Raw genomic sequence first — 14294 nt, 5'->3', positions numbered from 1 at the left:
TATACTGGGTGAAATGGTCCTTCCATCCTGACAGTAGTCAATAAATTATGCATTCAGAAAAAAAAAAACTTTAATTCTGTGAAAGCTGCAGGCCTGGAAAAACTCTGACCAGTCCGGCCAGAGAATTGGTCCTGCCCACACTCTCCTCTGTGCCTGAAGTTCCAGGGGTATCGCCTTATCTGTTGGTTTTTCCCACATGCCAAACATTATGACGCGCTCACGTAATGCCAATGTGTGTGCACACTCCTTGTTAGTTTCCGCTTGCTGTCTCCGCATCCGCTCTTCTTGTGTTTATGTATCCGTTAGCTTCGGTGTTAGCCATTCATTGTAGCTCTGCTGCTCTACTTTGAAATTGGCTGAGAGTCACAAGAAGCAAACCGCGTACAAGTTTATGCAATCCCCCTGAAGAGCGGAAGAACGGGTAAGACAGTCTTGCGCATGCGCAGTTATTCAAAAAAGGGACTTGGCTGTTTCTTACTTACAGAAAAATTGCCGACCACACCTTTTTAAAAAATTAAACATGATTTATTTTGATACAAATGGCCAGAGTTTGTAAGTATTTATGAGGTTGCCCACAGTAACACTCTAACATCATGGTTGCTCCTCCGGTTCTTTTAACTTTTCCAAGCAGTTAACCATTATAAATACCGTCTAAGGATGACTCAACTTCAGCGTTTAGCTTTACCATTTATTCTAATAAAGCAGGGAACCAATCATAAGGTTACAGTGCCGGACTCTTACAATGCACAACCCCAGGCGACGTCCTGCAGATGAAGAGTCCTGATTCAAAACCACATGCTCTTTTTCTAAGCTTAGACACACCCCTCCAAGGGGGGTGGTCTCCTCACATCATGTCTGTAGAAGGAATGTGTCGTCATGGAGACGTTATCTGTTTTACAGCATGTGGTAATTTGTGTCTTTCTTTGAGCTGACTAAATGAATGCAATCAGTAAGAGTAAAGGTACCTGGGTTAGCCACAAGGCCAAATTTTAATCAGAGGTCCCTTTGAAGAAACTATGCCTCTACAATGAAAGAGTCAGAGTTGCCATTCGAACATTTAACTGACTTCTAGATCACGTTGGCTGAAGCACCTGAGCTGTAACTGGTTCCTGTCTGTGTCTAGGGCTCAGGAGATGTGAAATATCATTTAGGCATGTACCACAAGAGGATGAACCGAGTCAGCGACAGGTACATCAGCATGTCACTCATGGCCAACCCGTCCCACCTGGAGGCTGTGGACCCAGTGGTGCAGGGGAAGACCAAAGCAGAGCAGTTTTACTCTGGAGACACCGAGGGCAAGAGGGTAGGTGCACCTAACAAAGACTTTTTTTTTTTGTTTGCCCTCGTAATTTTAAATCTGGAAACTCACTTTTCAGGTGATGTCTATTCTGCTCCATGGAGATGCTGCGTTTGCAGGCCAGGGAATTGTGTACGAGACATTCCACCTGTCCGACCTGCCATCCTACACCACACATGGCACCATCCACGTGGTGGTCAACAACCAGGTACTTATTTTAAACTCTGAAGGACATAGAGAGCTGAATTCAGCAGCAAATATACATCGAACAAAGCAAGAACTCCTGGCTTTGTATGGTTTAAGATGGAGGACTCAGCCTGATAAATTGAAGTCCTTTGGATCCTAGTAAGCTCTGGAGCATTCTGTTACATACCTACAAATTGGAAATCTCCGTACTCTAATTGGACTGAGCAAGTGTAGTGAAAACACACAATTAGGTCAATAACATAAAACATGAACATTCTATATTGAGTTTAGGCAGAAACATGAAAACACCTGATCGCCGTCTCTGGTCAATGCAGATCGGATTCACCACAGATCCCAGGATGGCCCGCTCTTCTCCGTACCCAACAGACGTGGCCCGAGTGGTGAACGCGCCTATTTTCCACGTCAATGCAGACGACCCGGAGGCCGTGATGTTTGTGTGCAACGTAGCAGCAGAGTGGAGGAACACGTTCCATAAAGACGTTGTTGTAGACCTGGTAAAGTTTTTTTTGTTTATTTTTCCATATTAAATTTGTGGCTTTGATGAAAAGGTTTTTCTAAACACTGGAGAACATCCTCCCTGTTTTCCAGGCAATCCAACCACAAAAAAGTTCCTAGCCCTATAAGATCAGCTCTGCACTCTTACACTTAGCCTTTTTAGTTTAAGTCTCTGTTAAAATAGCAATCATCTAAACATTTTTTCTTCACAGCAAATACAGGAACAGCCATTAAAGAAATTGAATAACTCAAGTCAAAACTCCTGTATGTGCCGGGGAATAAATGAAATTTGTGGATCTCCTGAATAGATTCCCACTAAGAGAAAATTACACATGTTTTTTTTTTTTACCAGGGACTGAGCTGATCTCTTAGCATTCTTAGGAGTTGAGCAACAAAATGAATGTGATGAGAACAACATATTTTCCCTCAAATCCACAAAAGAATTAGACAAACAAAGGATAAAAATACTTTCCATGTCCTATATCAGATCAGGGAGGTTCTAAAGACTTTCTTCTGCAGGTTTGTTACAGACGTAACGGCCACAACGAGATGGATGAGCCCATGTTCACCCAGCCGCTGATGTACAAGCAGATAAAGAAGCAGAAAGGAGTCTTGCAGACGTTTGCAGAAAAACTCATTGCTGAAGGAGTCATCACAACACAACACTACGAGGTAACTCTGCCCACATGCCTGTACGCTTCTGATTTTGAGCATTTTATATTTATCTATCCTCAATTTTGAAGACTGAATTTTAAGCCTTAAACTCTGCTTGACGCCATAAACAAACGCCTCTGAGATTTTCATTTATGAAAGCTAAATGAAAACCTGTTTGCCTCTTAGGAGGAAGTAGCTCGATATGACAAAATCTGTGAGGACGCTTATGCTCACTCCAAAGATGAGAAGATCCTGCACATCAAACACTGGCTGGACTCTCCTTGGCCAGGTAACTTGTTTCTGTGAATCATTTACATTTTATATGTTGACTGGACTTCTTTTTCAGCCAAACATTTCTGTAGTGTATTGTTCTATGTAAACATCTGTTTTAAATGGGTCCAAAAATTAACAAATCATACACATTTTGCTGCCTTCCTGTCACAACTGTGAAATAAATGTCTTGCTAACGGTGTGTTCCCATTTTATATAGATTGTGTGTATATCGGATGTTTTGGAGGAAAATGTACAGTCTGCTACTGAGAAAGTTACTTTTGCCATTACACCACAGCCTCATTTTTGTCTTTTTCCAAAAATTATTGATCGCTGAACCTTGCATGCTCTGTGAGTATCTCCGAGTGGTCAAATAATTAGTTGTTAAAATAATCAGAAAGCAGGTCAGACTCCCCTGCTGTTGGAGCCGGCATTCGGCATGCTAGGGTGAGTGGACCTGCATCAGCGCAGACAAAGTGTCTGCATAGTGTAGCATGGGATTAAGTAGTTTCATCATCAGGCCATTGTTGCAACTTTTGAGTAGAAGGTGTGTGAGGTTTCGTAGCAGTGGTCCATTTGTTTGATATTTCTGGCATCTCTCAGTTACAACACAGAATGTTCCTCTTATCACTCCATGTCCATAAAATCAGGGCAGTCTAGTTTAACTGATGATCACATTGAATCAAAAGTCAATGTTGGACCATTATAGACTTAATGTCAGCTACATAATAGTTAGACGGGGTATAATCTTAAATTCTTGATATTTAAGCTTTCATGAAATTTTTAAACATCTGCAAGAATAAAAAAAAAAATCAAGGAGTGAATTAGCAATAGAGATTTACAACAGAACATTTACAATGTGTTTACACATCTTTGCATTTTCTCTTTAGGTTTTTTCACCCTGGATGGTCAACCTAAAACTATGAGCTGCCCTTCCACTGGCATCCGTGAAGATGAGCTCTGTCACATTGGAAATATCGCAGCCTCTGTTCCCGTGGAAAGTTTCACAATACATGGAGGTACCCTCCATGCTCCCACTTAGACTGGAAGAAAATCCTCCGGATGAGCCGTGTTAAGCCTTCCCGTTTCTGCTTGCTTGATCTTGCTGCAGGGTTGAGTCGTATCCTGAAGGGACGCGCAAATATGGTGAGCCAGCGAGTGTGTGACTGGGCCCTGGGCGAGTACATGGCCTTCGGCTCTCTGCTCAAAGAGGGCATCCATGTGCGTCTCAGCGGACAAGATGTGGAGAGGGGGACGTTCAGGTGACACCAAAACAGCATGTTTGATTTTAGATGCTGAGTTTTACTGTGACGTGGTTTCTGAACCCTTAATAACTGAGGAAGATTATGTACTTTATGTGTGAATCCTGCACTCCCATTTACCATGAGCTACGCTGACTAAAGGTAACTAGGTTTGATTTCCACAAAATGTAAAAGAACAAAATAACGCACGGTGCTACACTAGTTTGAAACGTGAAACGTTCAATGTTGTTGCTTAGATGAAGGTTACATTTAATTGAACGTTTTTTTAATCTTTCTTTGCACTTGGATATCTTTTTTTTTCAACAAAAGAATATTAAATGAAAGAAGCCACAGAAATGAATGGAAAAAAGAAATCATGCCTTATCAAAAACCTTTTGTGTACCATATGATAACTCAAGCTCATCATTTTACTCATATAAAGTTTACATAAAAACCCAGTTCAGTCTATTCCATCTCAGTTACATTAGATGTGATGATTCAGTCAATAATTATTTGCCCTGTCTCTTGCATACTAACACCTTTTTAGCTTCTCATGGAGTGTTTGTCTGGATACTGATCATGGCACAGCTCTTTAACTTGAAGATTTCAACTTTTGCTACTGACTATTTACACACTTTTTTAACCTTTCTGGGAGAGTTTGTCCAATACATTAATGCGATTGCACACAGTATTTTACATCATCCTGTAAACTCACTGCTACCTGCCTTTCTGACTTCAAAATCAAACCATATCAGACACCAGAGGCTTTTTGCATGCTTTTAGCTTCTCAGAGGTGTTGGCAGTGCATTCAACTTAAACCTATTATTTTGTGTCTGTTTTCTGTGAATTCTTGGCCAATGTCTCTCCAAAATTTCATTATTGTTACATAATGACAATATAGCCTCTTGATTCGTATCCAATCCATTGAAAGTCCAATGCTTTGCAGAATTATTTCCACTCCTTGAACCTTTTTCAACCCCAATCCTTTGTGTGACTGACCAACAGTAAGTTGCACATTATTGTACTGTTGAAGGATCAAGGATAAGCGTCTTAAATAATGTTTTCTATCTGCTTTGCTGTCTATGGACGGTAATTTGATTTTGAGTTTGGATGAAAGTTTCTGTAAACTGCAATGTCCAAGCTGTGCCACAGATTTTTAATGGAACTTAGGTGTGGTTTTCACCTGGGCCATGCTTCGATCTAAAGGCACAGCATGATGCTGTCACCGTCTTATAACGGAGACGGTCAGTTCAGGGTGATATTGGCAGTTTTCCACCTCCTGTAGCATTTGGCTTTTAAGTCAAAACGTTTAGGTATGTGGGCAAATTGCGAACAAAACTAATCATTGTTTTCTTTCAATGCCAGCTTTCTTCTTGTCCTTACTTAAAAGCCAGATTTGTGGAGCGTAACAGTCGGGCTGTCGTCTGTGATCCACCTGAGCTGTGGATATCTGCAGTTTCTCCAGAGTTAACATAGGCCTCTTGGCTGCTTCTCTGATTAGTTAAGGTGGATGGCCATGTTGGGTAGGTTTATACCAGTTCCTTCCCCTCTCTGCCTTCAGATCATGGATTGAACAGTGCTTTTCTCCCCATCTGCTGCTGTGTTCCCTGGTCTCCATGATGCTGTTTCTTCGCTAATGTTCACTAACCAAGCTCTGAGACCTTCATAGAACAGCTGCATCTATACTGAGACTCAGTTACAGACAGGTGGACCTGAGCTAGTTGGTCAGAGCCGGATCTTATTCTGCCGATTCAGAGGGCTGGATGCAAATGTTTGCCACACTTTTCACATGTTCAATTTGAATCTGTACAAATGCAGTCACCAAAAATCCTCTTCAGGACTTTATCAAATTAATGAAAAGATGCACAATATTCAAAGTGATGATCATTTAATAACTTGGGAAAAATAATATCATTTTTTTATATATATTTTCAATCTTTAAAGAGATGCATACAGATATTCCTACAGATACAGATATATGTTCTTCAACTGCAAAATATATTTTTATGTGAATTTTTTTATGATCATAACAAATCAAGTATATTTACATTTCTTTTTCACTCCTTTGCCTGTTTTCTTTGACAGCCATCGCCATCACGTTCTCCACGACCAGAATGTTGATAAAAGGATCTGCATCCCGATGAACTACATCTCCCCTGATCAGGCTCCTTACACCGTCTGCAACAGCTCTTTGTCTGAGTACGGGGTCCTGGGTGAGCGGCACAAGTACTGACGGCTCGACTAACATCCTCACATAATACATCAACCGTCACTTTCTTCAAAAGCACTTCAGAGCATAGCAATTATTACTCTAGTGCTACGGTAAAAAGGAGATGCTTCAACATAAGGGGGTCCATTCTATCCCCTGTGTACAGGTTTCGAGCTCGGCTTTGCCATGGCCAGCCCCAACGCTCTGGTTCTGTGGGAGGCCCAGTTCGGAGACTTTCACAATACGGCTCAGTGCATTATCGACCAGTTCATCAGCTCAGGACAGGCCAAGTGGGTCAGACAGAACGGCATCGTGCTGCTGCTTCCTCATGGCATGGAGGGGATGGTAGGAACAACATAATCTGCCCTGTTTTGGTCTGGTCTTCCTCGCTAGTGTAAGACATCTTCGTTTTGTCCTGCAGAACCACCTCACAGTCACGACTTCTTCACTGTGGGCTTCTGCTCCTACAGCTTTTTAGGAGTCAAACTTGTTAAACTTTTAGTTGCTTCAGACTCCTGAATAAAGACACGGTTTCCACGTGCAAATCTTTGTGTTTGTTACCCACACCCAGGGCCCAGAACACTCGTCAGCCCGTCCTGAGAGGTTCTTACAGATGTGCAATGACGACCCAGATGTTTTGCCTGTAAGTTTGTCTCCCTACATACACATACAGCTGCAAAACACAGATTGTTATATATAATGTCCTAATTTGGTTCAAAGTCATGGGGTCCGTTGATTGCATAATGGAAACAAAGTTTTTTTTCTTTAAATAAAGATAGAAGGGTTTCCGTCATTTACTGGGACATTTGTTTTATCCAGATTCTTACCCTAAACCCTGTTTAATGTCTGGTGTGAGAGAGGAAGAAACAAATGTTCCCAAATACTTCCACCGTTAAAGATTATTTGCTGCTAAATCAGGATGCCAGCTCCTGCTTTGCTTTATTACTTTATGTCATGTTTTTGAGAAATTATCTCACACTAATATGTCATGTGATGTTAATCTGAGGCAGTTTTAACCAAATATTTAAATGTATTCTGTACTAGTATATGACACCTTAGAATTGCCCTCAGTTTAGAATGGCTAAACGTTTTAAAGACAAGATTAAATTAAGATACTTTAATGTTCATTAAATCTACATAAAATGGAGATTTCTCTTCAGCATCTGGCAAAAAAAGACCATATAAATGAATACTAAAATAGACTAAGTACATAGCCAAAACAAATCAGTTGAACTCACAGTCATCCGTGTTCCAAAAAAAACAAAAATAAAAAAACTGAAGAAAACAAGCACTTAAAAAGCAGTGTTCTCAGCAGGTTTGCTGAACATAAAACATAGTCCAGCATTATTTCAGCATTAAGTAATTTATAGGGGCCTAATAATGTATTTTGACTATAAAAAGAAAGCAAGAAAAACATATATTGATCTTCAAATAAGTGCACCGGGCACGATTAGCAGACATAATCATTGTTGTGTCATCTGCTGGCAGAAGTTTCTGAAAGCAAGATTAATGCAGCTACTGTAAGAAAAGTCCAACACCTGATCTATCTGCTTAACCTCTTTCTTATTTGTCTATTGCTGCTCCTTGTTTATTCATTGCACCAAAGTGCTTTGTTTTCTAACAAATAGAGCCAAACAAAGTGTAAAACAGAAAATATATTAAGGTGCAATAACTTAATTATAAAACCTTTGTGACCAGAGTGAGCTACTGGTGTAGAAGCTCATGAAGTCATAGTAGGTGACAAGGCCTCTTTTAAAAAAGTTACTACGATATCAAGATCTTTTATTCTTTAAGTTTTGATGAGTTGTTTTTAACAGCAGAAACATTATTCTTGTTCATTTGAAGAACAGAAAGAAAACGTATTAAAGTCGATTTTTCTTAGAAACTGTCAGGGGACTTTGCGGTGCATCAGCTCCATGATTGTAACTGGATCGTGGCCAACTGCTCCACTCCTGCCAACTACTTCCACGTTCTCCGCCGACAGATCCTACTGCCCTTCAGGAAGCCTGTAAGTGACTCTCATCATTCAGCACGGAGGACCGTGTGATGCTTACAGCTCATCATGTCCCTGTTCTCTCTGTTTTTGGAACAACAGCTCATTGTCTTTACTCCAAAGTCACTGTTGCGCCACCCAGAGGCCAAATCAAGCTTTGATGACATGCTGCCTGGTGAGAACTGATAAAAACAGTCCAGATGAGGCAAATTAAATGGAGGCTTGGATTTGTTTTATTCTGCCTTTCCTCCCACCAGGCACCCACTTCCAGCGCCTCATCCCGGAGGAGGGGCCTGCTGCCGCCAGCCCTCAGGAAGTGAAGAGGGTGATTTTCTGCACAGGCAAGATCTACTACGAACTCATCCGAGAACGCAAGAGCAGAGGCATGGATGATGCTGTTGCTATTGTTCGCATCGAACAGGTGATTGATTCCACCTCCTCTCAAACAAACCGACTCCACCTGCAACTGATTAATATCACAGCATGAATATAAAATAGGTTCGTTGACACGCAGCAGTTTGAAGTTTTATTTGTCTGACGCCGCAGCTCTCACCGTTCCCCTTTGACCTGGTGAAAGCGGAGACTGATCGCTACCAGAATGCTGACCTGGTTTGGTGTCAGGAGGAGCATAAGAACCAGGGTTACTATGACTACGTGAAGCCCCGCCTTCGCACAACAATAAGTCGCACTCGTCCCATCTGGTAAGTTTTACATAAGCTGACTTTTTGCATCTTGTTGGGCGAGAGGCCACAGAAGCGGTTAGTGATTGTAGATTCGCGGGTATTCATACCGAGCCATTCAGCACAGACCTCACAGGGCTGACCTGTCTAACAAGCAGTCACTCTCCTCAGGATGATGCATGCACATTTGTTTTACTTTGTGTAAAAATTAACAACTGAAAATTAGTGGACTATGATCATATCTAAAGCACTCCACACCAAGGCAATGCAAAAATGGCAAGTGATGATGCGGTGCTGGAGCCCCCTCCCCCCAGTAAACTAGAGTGTTAGTAGAGAGTGAGTGCTGGGTGCAGCGTTTAGCAGCAGTATTACAGGAATTGTGATAGACCAACATGGGGTGGTGCAGAATTGTGAATTGAAAGGAAAAGTATAGACTTCGAATTTTCTACAAATGAGGATCTAAAAAGTGAGCCGTAGATTCGTGTTCCATCATTTATAGTTTAAACCACTCATTTTATCACATTGTAGATGCAGATGTGATGTTGGGGAACATTAAGGCTGGGTCACACGGAAGGATAATTAGCCCAATCATCCTGACGCGCTCATGTAACGCCGGTGTCTGTGCTCCTCCCTTCACTGTTTCCGCTTGCTGGCTGCACATGCGCACTTCTAGTGTTTATGTATCTGATTAGCTTAGCAGCTAGCCGTTCATTGTATCTCCGCTGCTCTCACTGTAGACTGTAAACATGGCTGAGACTCACATGAAGCAAACCACGTTCATGTTCATGAGAAGTAGAAAGAAATTAGACCAGAGTGGATTTGGGAGATTTTTAAGACGCGATCCCCCTAAGGAGCAAGGTTGTGCATGCACAGTTATTCAAAAAGGGACTTGGGTAAACTTCCGGAAAAATCGGCGACCCTAGCTTTAAGATAATCTTAAGAGATGTTCCTCCTGTGTGTGATGTGTTAAGAGTGATCGGGTCTGCTCGGAAATGACGTCAGGACCGCTCCGACCTCAAATCAGGGATATTCAACACGTTGGATTATCTTGCCCCGATATCCTAGCATGTATGGTGTCCCCCGAGGACAAACAAGCAGGCAGCCTGTTGAATGTAACCTGTAGCCAATCAGAAAGCGAGGTGAGGGTAACCCGGGAGGGAAAAACACAACTCACCTCTGGTTGCACTTTCCCTTCTGGAAAGAATGGGAGCTGCAGGCTGTAATAAATGGAAATAAATGAAAATCTGTAAAGAATATATTGATATTCTCCATGCATCCTGACTGAGCTCAATTTATTTTTTTTAAAGAAAAATTAGCTAAAATGTTCTCGATGTGGTTGTACAAAGTATCACACCAAGGGGATGAATAGAAATGCAAGCCACACTTTTCAGATTTTTTTATTCTATTTTAATAAACTTCTACTATATTCTTCCTTCACCTCACTAATTCACGTGACTTTGTGATCGTCTGTCCATCCCAACAACATGGACTCTAGTTTTAGAACATAACCTGACAAAACAGGGGAAAAGTTTTACTGCCATCAATCATTTTGAAAAGTTCTGTATAAGGAAAGCCACAAGAGTCACAATTTACAGGATTTCTAACACCCGATGGTTAATGTTAAACATTTTACTTAAATGCATATTTTAGCAAATATGCAAAATACAAGTTAATTAGTTCTGTATTGAATTTTATTTTATTTGTGCTCCTTTTTTACACTCATTTTATATTGAGAAAGATACTTTTTAGCTTTGACCAAGGCCTTTAGAGAACTATTTTGTTCAAATTGGATGAACCGCTTTGAATTTTAAACTGGAATATGAGGTTACCTGTAATTGCTGCCTTGCCTGGTATCTTTGAGCCTCCTCACTAGCATCATGTTGGACTGAAGGTAATGTCATTGGAAATGTAAGTAAGTTCACCTTAAGGTTTAACTGTGCCGTCTGTGTTTGTCTGAAGGTATGCGGGTCGTGACCCTGCAGCAGCTCCAGCGACCGGAAACAAGCACACTCACCTGATGGAGCTTCAGCGTTTGCTGGGCGCAGCGTTCGATCTGGACAGCTGTCCAGGGAAACTCTAACATCCAGTCTTCCATGGACCCGCCTGCTGGGCCTCAGGGTCCCGATACGGCTCAGACTTTACTGACTGTCAACACTGTTACCATGAAGGCGTTGTGTTCACAGTGAGGGACAGCACATAGAAAACCACACGATTACCTTGCACTGAATGAATGTTCAAGACAAGTTTTAATTTGCTTCTATTTTACTGTTCTACTGATAATTTTTTATTTTTTTGGCCAAATATTCACTGGTATACAAAATAACTACTACACTACAACCACTACTATATCAATCACCAGTTAAGGAATATTTAAATATTAAAGGAAAGTTGGGGGGGAGGGGGGCTCAGAAATGCAGATAGCTAGTCTGGAAACTAGTACCAACCAATAAATATCTAAATTCTTTCACTGAGGTTGTGATGAAAAAAAAATAGATGGAAAAAAAATAACTATACACGTCACATTTTAGAAGCTAGTCAGAGGTAACTTATTTAAACCTATTTTGTTTGAGAATTAGCTAGCATGGCCCGGCCTGTGGTATGAAGGTGCCATGATTAGAGCACCATTATATCTGTCCTGTTCTCCCTGAGGTTTAAGTCTTTTAATGAAGATTGTCCAGCTATCTGAAGCATAACCATATGCCCCCTCCCCCCCCCCTCCTCACCTGTCGCTGTGCTGTCGGTGGCCCGTACTTTCCCTTGCTTACATGAAGCACCAGTTGGGCTGTTTAAAATCATGTTACGGAAACTAAGGGCTGTCCATCACTCTCAATGAGGTAACATTGTTTTAAGCTCCATGTATACAAAGCAGCCAGCTACATGTTGCACTAGGGCCCACAGCAGGCTAATGCTAATCAGTCAGTCTGCTTGCTAGGCTCCTACTGTTAGCATGCTATTCTGTAAAAATCACAATGAAACGATCAAATTCTGCAAACTAAACTGGCTCACTTAAAACCACGCTACTAAACCTGGTGCTTTTCATTTTCCAATGAAAGTTCTCTGCTTCTTAAAAAAATCTGTTTAAAAGGACACTATGTTTAAATTTCATCTCACTACTGACGAATAAAGTAAAACTTAATCCCTAATTTTCTAAATATCATTTAGCTGGGGGGGGGGGGGAAATCAGTTGGTAAATGTGTCATGGAAAAGACTGACCGACCTGTGGTCTCCCGCTCTCCATGTGTGCACATCTATATCTGACATATGGTATCGCTGCCACTGTTAAACTAATATTTAATATCAAATTTTAGCAGAAGGATTATTTTTTTGCTCTTCTGAATGGTATCCTGTCATGTTATATATATTTTTTTATAATACCATCAAATGTTGGTAATTTTATTTTGTGTAATAAAAACCTAACACAGGATCAGGGATTTATTTGAAACACTGAATGTATGTAGCTGAAAGACTTTAAAAAAAAAACACACATTTATTTTATTAGCAGTTCAACATTTTAAGCAGCCTCTGAGTGCCAAAGTCAGGCTTAACAGGCTACTAAATTTCTCCCAGATCCACTTCTCTCTTCTTTTTTTCCAGTCCAAGCTGATCTCTAGTCACCATCCATCACCCTTTAACTTGTCGGACAGAAGCGAGTACTTCAAAACACAGAGTATTCAAACTGCATAAAGTCGATGACGATGCCAGTAGACATACACTTTCTGGATTAAAGCATGTATTTATTTTCATATGGTGCTGCCTGTAATAAAACCAAATAAAATCATCTTTATGATTGTTACAAAATAATCTTCACATTGTCTGTTTGGTTATCATTTAGCTGAGATAGCAAGGCTATCAAAGCTGTACAGTGTGTTACTTTGGTTTAATCTGTAAATCATTTTAGCAGTTCATCAAACGACATCGGGATAAGAGAAAACAATATTATAGTACACCTACAGTACGGTATAGGTAGAACTAAGAAGAAATTAAGAGGGCAGAGGCTTTTTGCGATGGAGTACTTGGTGATTCAGGCTCTGGCCAAGAATACTGAATGAAATTTGAAGCCTTGGTTAATCATTCTTCTGGCTTAATGCCCTGATTCCCATTGGCTGTTCCCAATCACTGCCCCGGAGTAAAAACATGTGCAAAACGCTTATCTAGGAATATTATTTGCTTTCTCCTTCATCTTTATTATACAGTTATTTCTCCAGAGTTTCGTGCAAACAGAACAGAGTTGCTCAGAGCAGACTCTGGATGTGTCTGATGGTCCCTCTGAGGAAGTCAAACAGACCCTCATGTGAACTTCCTCTTCGACGTTGACCACAGTAATCTTCCAGATGTTCGTACAGTTGGCCTGAAAGAGGCAGACAGGAAATGCAATCGCTTTTAGAAAGCAGTAAATTAAATGTTTAATATTAGGAGCTTGAAGTTCATACCCTAAGTTCTCAGTTAGAGAAATCACTTAAGATTTATGGGTCACATGAAAATAAAACTAGATGATTCAATTCAGAATCTGACTAATTTCCAGTGTTCCAACTTGGGGAACTTGACCAGAGATAATTTTTATATTACTGATTAGTGTTTTTTTCTTCTTCACATTTGTATTTATCAAAGCCTTCAGAATTACAAATGATGGGCAGAGTAAACCAAACAGCAACAAATTTCATCAGAAAATAGTTTACACATTGAAAAGAGACATATACTAAAGGGTTAGAATATTTTTGTTTTTCTTAAAATCACCCAATCCAAAAAAAACACAACTATAGGACACTCTACAACTTATTTATGGGTCATTTATGATAAATGACTTGTACTTGTATATGGCTTTAATTAGTCCAATGAGTGCAAAGCACTTTACACTACACCCTGACGGTGGTGAGCTATGTTAGTAGCCACAGCTGCCCTGGGGCAGACTGACAGAGGCGAGGCTGACATACATCAGCGCCACCAGCAGGAAATGAGGGTGAAGTGTCTTCCCCAAGGACACAACGACAGAGACGGTGTGAGCAGTAGATCGAACCGGCAACATGACAGTTACAGGACGAACCCCCCAACTTTTGTGCCTCCATAACCCAGATGAGATTCGAGACTAAGTTAATAATGGTTCACACACACTTTCAACCTTCTCCAACTGTCCATTTACTTTGTGGCTCATTTGTTCATATGCGGCGGTCTCACACACAGTAGTACATCAGTCGGTGTAGGTAGGGTGGTGTTGTCCTTTCCAGTGGCTTCATACAACTCTCTTCACAAT

At 40.9% G+C, this 14294-nt stretch overlaps 1 protein-coding gene across 4 annotated transcripts in view; it reads left to right on the top strand.

Moving 5' to 3' along the window:
- ogdhb (oxoglutarate dehydrogenase b) overlaps positions 1 to 11759 on the top strand; it is a 33186-nt gene extending 21427 nt beyond the window's left edge. For 2 of the 4 annotated variants that reach the window (XM_036140599.1, XM_036140598.1), the window contains 15 exons: positions 1124 to 1303; positions 1377 to 1505; positions 1819 to 1998; positions 2519 to 2671; positions 2840 to 2942; positions 3814 to 3942; positions 4035 to 4185; positions 6250 to 6377; positions 6540 to 6718; positions 6945 to 7016; positions 8256 to 8381; positions 8469 to 8541; positions 8624 to 8787; positions 8913 to 9067; positions 11006 to 11126. In XM_036140599.1, the coding sequence (XP_035996492.1) occupies positions 1124 to 1303; positions 1377 to 1505; positions 1819 to 1998; positions 2519 to 2671; positions 2840 to 2942; positions 3814 to 3942; positions 4035 to 4185; positions 6250 to 6377; positions 6540 to 6718; positions 6945 to 7016; positions 8256 to 8381; positions 8469 to 8541; positions 8624 to 8787; positions 8913 to 9067; positions 11006 to 11126 (2043 nt within the window). Of the gene's footprint in view, positions 1 to 1123; positions 1304 to 1376; positions 1506 to 1818; positions 1999 to 2518; positions 2672 to 2839; positions 2945 to 3813; positions 3943 to 4034; positions 4186 to 6249; positions 6378 to 6539; positions 6719 to 6944; positions 7017 to 8255; positions 8382 to 8468; positions 8542 to 8623; positions 8788 to 8912; positions 9068 to 11005 lie in introns of those variants that run through there. The other 2 variants (XM_036140600.1, XR_004931562.1) reach the window with 2 other exon arrangements.
- Positions 11760 to 14294: the final 2535 nt, after the last annotated feature.

The sequence above is a fragment of the Fundulus heteroclitus genome, chromosome 8 (assembly GCF_011125445.2).
Source record: "Fundulus heteroclitus isolate FHET01 chromosome 8, MU-UCD_Fhet_4.1, whole genome shotgun sequence".
Lineage (NCBI taxonomy): Eukaryota > Metazoa > Chordata > Actinopteri > Cyprinodontiformes > Fundulidae > Fundulus > Fundulus heteroclitus.
Note: the sequence above shows the minus strand (reverse complement) of the source record. Positions and strands in the feature narration are given on the sequence as shown.